We start from the raw sequence: 6,343 nt of genomic DNA on the forward strand, positions 1-6,343 counted from the left end.
GGGGGGGGGTACCTGGGAGACCACCAGGCAGCACTCGCTCTCCATGAACGGCCTCTTCATGGCGCGAGCGCACTCCCGGGCCCCCTCCAGACAGCGCATAGCCTGTGAGTGCTGCCCCCTGCGCCAGCAGATGGTGCCAAGGTTGTAGCGGGCCCGGAACAGGTCCTCATGGAGGTGGTTCTGCCTGGGGTGATGGAGACGCAGGGCCCCGGGCAGCACCGTGAGCACCGCAGTGCACAGTATGCCCCTGCATGGAGGCCATAGGGGCTCCAACCAACCACGCCACCCTGCAGGTGGCAGAGGGGAAGGACCTCTCTGCTAACAACACCCACAGGGGCTGGGCCCGGGCCGGCTGGGCTGCCCCTCAGGAGGATCCTGTCCCCACCCACTTTCCCCAGGAACAGGGGCCTCTGCTCCCTCTGTGAGGCAGGGCTGGGGCCTCACTCGGAGAGAAAGATGCTCTTCTTCAGAAAGTCGTCACACAAGGCCGGCTGCTGCAGGCTCTCGAAGGTGAGGCCGAGGTTGAGGTACAGCCGGGTCCTCATCTCACTCAGCTCTCGCTGCGATAATGTCCCTGGAAGGTACCTGCTCTGGACTCTCAGCTTCTTCCTCCTCGCCTGGGGTTTCCAGCCTCTCCCCACCGGCCTCCCACCACTCACTGTGCAGATGGCACAGAGGAGGGAGAGTGGACGGCTGCCCTGGGGTGCACCCCTCCTGCGGGGCCCATCACAAAGCACCTACCCTCCAGCTTCTCGTCCACGATGACCAGGCTCTTCTCAAAGGCAGCCTGAGCCTGCAGCAAAGAGTCCCTTGACTGGCCATGGTCGTAGATGTCCAGGTGAGTGCGGCCGATGGTGGCCCAGGCCCTCTGCAGCTCGACGTGGTTGGGCAAGGAGCTGGCCAGCTCCAGGTAGTGATGCTGGTGCTGAGGGCAGAGACCACCCAGGGCTGACCCCACCCCTGCACGTCTGCCTTCAGGGATCCCTACCCTTGTCCAGGAGAGTTCCAGGCTCGCAGACGCTCCAGGGAAGGCCAGAGCCAGCCCCAACAGCACAGTGAAGCCTCGGTGGGGCGGTAGGGCAGCAGCCCCCCCCGGGGGCGGTAGGGGAGCAGCCCCCCCCCCCAAGCACACCTGAAATAATGGCCCGGTATAGTCTCTGGTCCCAGGAAAGGCTGTGATGGCACCTCACCAGAGGACACAGCAGGAGCCGCAAGGTTAGGGTGCCTCTGGCTCCCTGAACTCTCTAGCCTGAGGCTCCCGGTGGGAGAGAGGCACAAAGAGACCCTAGGAAGAGCACTACCTGCAGTGCGGCTGAGTAGTCCTCCATCTCGGCCAGGCGCTCTCCGACCTTGCGGTGGGCCACTGCGCAGCCCAAGGCGTCCGCGGCGCTCTCGTGCAGCTGCAGCTCCTGCCGGTGTTCCTCCAGGGCCTCGGCGTAGCGGCCTGCGCCAGGAAGCCAGGCACCACCCGCTGCAACACCGCAGGCCAGCCCCGCCCCACCCCGGCCCAACCTGATCCCGCCCAGCCCGATTAGAATCCGGCACCGGCCCGCCCGCTCACCATGGCTGGCCAGCAGCTCCCCCAGCTGGTGACAGAGCGCGGCCTCCTCTCGCAGCTGCCCACTTCTCTGCGCCTTGGCCTTGGCCTTGCTCAGCTCTGCGAGGGAATCAGCGCGGGGGCTGAGCCTTCGCCTGGCAGGCCCCGGGCTGCGTAGAATCCCGCTCCCCGCCCCGCGCCCCCAGGCTGAGGTCGAGGCACTCACGGCGCAGCTCGCGCTCCAGGCTCATACTCTGGTCGCCGCCACGGCCGCCTCGGGATCCGGACTTCCCGCGCTGCGCCCGCGGCCCCGCCCCTCGCCACGCAGGCGCCGCCCAGACCTCGCACAGGCCCAGTCCCACCCCTCGGAGGGGGCGCGGTCAGGCGCGGAGCGTTCTGGGAGGTGTAGTCCACCGCCCGCAGCATCCTGGGGGTTGTAGTCCGGTTGGCGCAGGTGCGGGGACTGGACCGGGGTTCACCGCCGCCCTCGAACCAGGCCCACCCGCGCTTCCCACAGCGGTTTTGTGTCCCATTCACTAGTTTCCTGTCGAAGTCGACACGACCCAACAACACACGCAGCTTTGAAAGGGGCAAGTGATGCCAATATAAAGAAATAAGAGTGACGTGGAAAGCGTCTGCGTGCACGTGGCGCGCGGTGAGCAAGGCTCCAGCCGGAAGCTCTGGGTCAGCCAGACGGATAGAGGGGTTTGGTCCACCCCTGCTGGGATGGGCGGGGCGCGTGCCTGGAAAACTCAGCCAATTTTAAACCGCAGAGCTGTCTCCTGTGTTGGGAGAATTCCCCCGTGTCTGATTCCTGTGACTTGGGCTCTCTCTGGGCTGCGCAGAGGCGGCCCAGGAATGGGAGCTAGATGAGGGGAATCGGCCCAGGGAGTAAACTCAGAGCCATGAATGGACAGTGAGCCTGCTAGGAGAGTGGCATGGAGGGCAGTGGGTCCCTGGACTGGCGGCCCACAGCAGCAGAGTGTTGGCCTGGCCAGGCATGAGGGCTGGGCAGCTCAGGGGCTTGGTGCCTCCCATGCTGCAGGGGTATGCAGGTGAGGTGGGATCCCAGCAGGCCTCCTCTGGGAGAGTGAAATGCCCTATTAGCCCCAGCTAGGGGTGGGCACCGGGCGGCGGACCTTGCCCACCCAAGCAAGTTGGTGACCTGAAGAGCAGGCAGGCGGGGACACACACACACACAGTGAGGGATGGTGTGGGGTGGGGGCCAAGTACAGAAGTTGAGGATTGTGGGTGAGTGGGCTGAAGACAGAAGGGAACCCCAGAGCTGGGAAGACCCAGAGCCACCTCCCCTCCAGCCCCAGGGTCCACAGGACAGCCCATCTCCAGGGGGCTAGCTTCCTTTCAGAGACCCAGCTTCTCTGCACATCGCCTGCTGACCAGCAGGGTGTGGGTGTTGGGCCCGGAGTGAGGTGGCCAAATGTGGGGTGTCTGACCCAGCAGGAAAGGCAGGCAGGCCCAGGAGGCCACCCGAAAGGCTGCTTTCTGGTGCAGAAGTGCACACAGGACGTGGTTTGAAATGTTGTTTTTGAGGGATTTTTGCTCACTGGAGAGGCAGAAACAGAGAGAAAGTGAGAAATCACCCCCCAGGGGGATGGCCACACTGCAACCCTTTTCCTCCTTTCTCTCAGGATTTTGGGCCAGCACACACACGTCTCCGGAGTGTTTCAAACCATTTGGTCCGGGACTTGAACCAGTCTAGCACCTGTTACTATGCCAACTGGCCCCTGGGATGTTGTTTTAAAGAAATTATACATTGAAAATACCCAGAGAACACAGACCACAAAAATGACATGTACATCATTTCAAAGTGGCAAAAACGCTTCTTGCTCTGCTCTTTAAAAAAGTATTTTTATTATTTTGTAAATGTTTCACTTTGAGTGAGCTGGGGAAAGAAGGGTGGGGCCCGTCTCATCCTGACACCCCAGACCTTTCCCTCCATCCTCCAGACAACCAGGCACCAAAATGACCCAGGAAGCTGAGGACGAGCTGCTGGACAAGGTGTCTGCAGTGACAGCTCACACACACTACCACAAGGCTCACGGTGCCAGCCACCAGACACTGTCTTCCCAGGCACCTGGCTGTTGCTAGTATCAGCCAGTGTGGGGCCACTCTGGGGGTGACACTGGGGTGCTGTGAAACACACACCTCACCCAAGGGTCCTTGCCTGGGCATGCCAGCTCATGCACAGCCCTGGGCCGGCCCTCCTGGCCTCTCCAGCCAGGGCCCCCTTCCTCCTAGTGGCGTCCCAGCACACCCTCTCTGGCACCCTCCTGCACACAGATTTGCCGTCATCCCAGCCTGGCTGTCCCCAAGAGACCACTGGGCCTCCCCTCAGGTGAACCCATGTTTCACACATGCACCCAAACAGGTAGGTGTAAGCCCATCCCACCCACCCGTCCCTTGGGATGTGGTGCCACCCCTCTGTGTGCCAGTGTGGGGCAGGAATGGCCTCTGAAGGCAGAGGGAATCACCAGCTGTTCCTGAGTCAGTGGCCACTGCCCCCCAGGGACATGCTGGGTGCTGGGTGGGGGGGCGCTTTGTAGAGGGTGGATACGCAGCTTCTCGACTCTGCACAAGGCCTCCCTCAAGGTGCTCCCTCAAAGCCCCACAGCCTGGGCAGGGACCAGAACCCAGACAAGCGTCTTTGAAACAGCCCCAGGACAAGCATGGCCCATGCAGGGCAGACCGCTGAGGAGGACACTGGCCCTTACTGGCTGGTGTTCCTGTCCCTGCGCCCACACCTCTGCCTGGGCAGCGTGCAGAGGACCAGGCAGGGCCCACCTGGCAGAGGAAGCCTGTTCTTTGGTATTGAAGTGACAAGGGGCCACAGAAGAGCCCCATCTCCTCCGCAAGGTGGGGTGGGGTGGGTGCACCCTTCCCAGTGACTCTGGGGGTCCTCCAAGGCCAGGCTCCTTTCCAGCCTGGGGGACTGCATGCTGGCCCAGCCTTTAGCACGGTGCACAGTGGCAGAGTTGGAGAGGGCCTCCCACAGGGAGAGGCCTGTTGCCATCTAGGTCAAGAGCAGCAGAGCTGTGGTGGCCCCTGGGACTTCTGCTTTGCCAGGCCCAGCCAGCTGCCCACATGCTTCTTTCATAGCCTAGAGACGCGGGGTCCTTGAAGTCAGACACAGCCAATGGGCTCTCCGCCAAGTTGCAGACCTTGTAGAAGAGCCTGAAGAGGGTTTACTTTTCCTTTCTGGGAAGAGACAGTTTCACCCTGCATTCTGAAAACACCTGTTGGAGCCCTCCTGGCAGCCTCTCCTTCCTCGGCTCAGCCCTGCAGCACTCCCTACCCAGACTGGGCGCCCTGGGAGTGCAGGAGCAGGCGGTGTTTCTTGTCTCTCCCAGGGGTGCGCACAGGCGCAATGACAGGGACAGCAGACTGACCCCTGGGCCAAAACAAGCTCCACCGTCCAGCTACAGCCACGCCATCCCCTCGAACAAAACAGAAAGTAGGAAACAAGGCTGCCTTTTTAATCGCAATCAAATATGCTGTCTGCAGTCGGCAAGGCCCCAGCCCGGCCCAGGAACTGCACGGAGCCGGAGCAGACAGTACCGCCTTGCCGTGCACACGGGAGCCGGGCAGGGCCACTGCGCTGGCTTCTCACCCGCCTCGCCGTGTCCCTGAGCCCGTGGGGTGCCCAGCGTGCAGCTGTCTCTGTGGCCGGCCCAGCCTCCTCCCTGGGAGGAGGAGAGCGGGGACCCTGTTGCACACGCATGCAGACTCTCCAGTGAGCGGTTTGTTCTCCTTCCATAGGATGACCGGATGGTCCTGTGGAGCCACTGCCGAGCTGGGGCAGGACAGCGGTGCCGGCTGCCGCTCGTGCTACTTCTGTATCTGAAACAGGAAGAGCCGCAGGTTGATGTTCTTGGCAGCCAGCAGCTTGTTGCACTCCACGGAGTCACTGATGGGCAGCGGCACGTAGTCCGTCTCGTTGCTCTCGTTGGTGAAGACGAAGTGGTAGATGACGGGGCTGATCCGCACATCCTCATAGGGCCCCTTGAGCAGCAGGAAGGAGCACTCCAGAGGCGCTGTGACCTTGCTCTTGAGGAGGAGCTGGAAGGACAGCGTGCGCTTGCAAGACAGGTTGGGGTTGCGCTCCGAGTCATTCACGCGTGCCTTCAGGACCCACGTCTGGCTGAGCACCGTGAACCTGGGCGTCTCGTAGTACAGGCGCGTGATGAAATCATCCGTCCGGTACGGTCGGAACTGGACCTCTGCGGAGACAGACAGGGCCGGAGAGAGCCGCCATTAGTGTGAGCAGGGCTGGGCGACAGCGCCTCTCCCGACAGGCCGAGGACCAGCCCAGTCAGGAAGGCAGGCAACTTACCGGGCGCGGGCGCTCGTCGGTCATGAGGCAAATTGAGCGCAACTATGGCAAACGGAGGTGCACACAAGCCTTGGGGATAGCTATGACAGAGTCGACACGAGGCTGGAGTCTCTGGGCTCTGAGGGGCTGGGCTGGCCCTCCTCGCCCTTGCCCGGGCCCGCCGGGCGTGGGGAAGCACACACACAGACAGCAGTTACGAGAGCAAGTGCACTTTATTGGTTCCGATACAGAGCTGCCAGAAAAGCCCCCCAAGGGGGCTCCGGGCCCCGGCACCTGGCTGTGCGAGGCTTCTGCCCAGCCGTTGGCGGGCTGTCGTCAGCAGGCAACCCGCCTCACACAGTCCTCACAGGCAGTGCACGCCGGGGCTGGCAGGTCCGTCTGCGGAGGTGCGGGCTTGCAGGCAGCCAGTCCTTCCTGCACAACGAGGGACCCCACCTGGCCATGGCTGCAGCCAC

The 6,343-nt window shown here is 62.8% G+C and overlaps 2 protein-coding genes across 2 annotated transcripts in view; both read right to left on the reverse strand.

Moving 5' to 3' along the window:
* The window catches only part of TONSL (tonsoku like, DNA repair protein), a 10,790-nt gene extending 8,952 nt beyond the window's left edge, over window positions 1-1,838 (reverse strand). Inside the window, exons 1-6 of the mRNA XM_006162436.3 lie at window positions 1,764-1,838; window positions 1,562-1,657; window positions 1,302-1,444; window positions 742-925; window positions 445-574; window positions 13-184 (exon numbers count right to left, since the gene is read on the reverse strand). Of these exons, the coding sequence (XP_006162498.1) occupies window positions 13-184; window positions 445-574; window positions 742-925; window positions 1,302-1,444; window positions 1,562-1,657; window positions 1,764-1,788 (750 nt within the window). The 5' untranslated portion in view covers window positions 1,789-1,838. The remainder of the gene's footprint in view (window positions 1-12; window positions 185-444; window positions 575-741; window positions 926-1,301; window positions 1,445-1,561; window positions 1,658-1,763) is intronic.
* Window positions 1,839-5,010: 3,172 nt separating this feature from the next.
* ZFTRAF1 (zinc finger TRAF-type and ring finger containing 1) overlaps window positions 5,011-6,343 on the reverse strand; it is a 13,205-nt gene continuing 11,872 nt past the window's right edge. Inside the window, exon 6 of the mRNA XM_006162440.2 lies at window positions 5,011-5,775. Coding sequence (XP_006162502.1) covers window positions 5,384-5,775 — 392 coding nt within the window. The 3' untranslated portion in view covers window positions 5,011-5,383. The remainder of the gene's footprint in view (window positions 5,776-6,343) is intronic.

This window comes from Tupaia chinensis, unplaced genomic scaffold (genome assembly GCF_000334495.1).
Source record: "Tupaia chinensis unplaced genomic scaffold, TupChi_1.0 Scaffold140061_1, whole genome shotgun sequence".
Taxonomy (NCBI): Eukaryota; Metazoa; Chordata; class Mammalia; order Scandentia; family Tupaiidae; genus Tupaia; species Tupaia belangeri.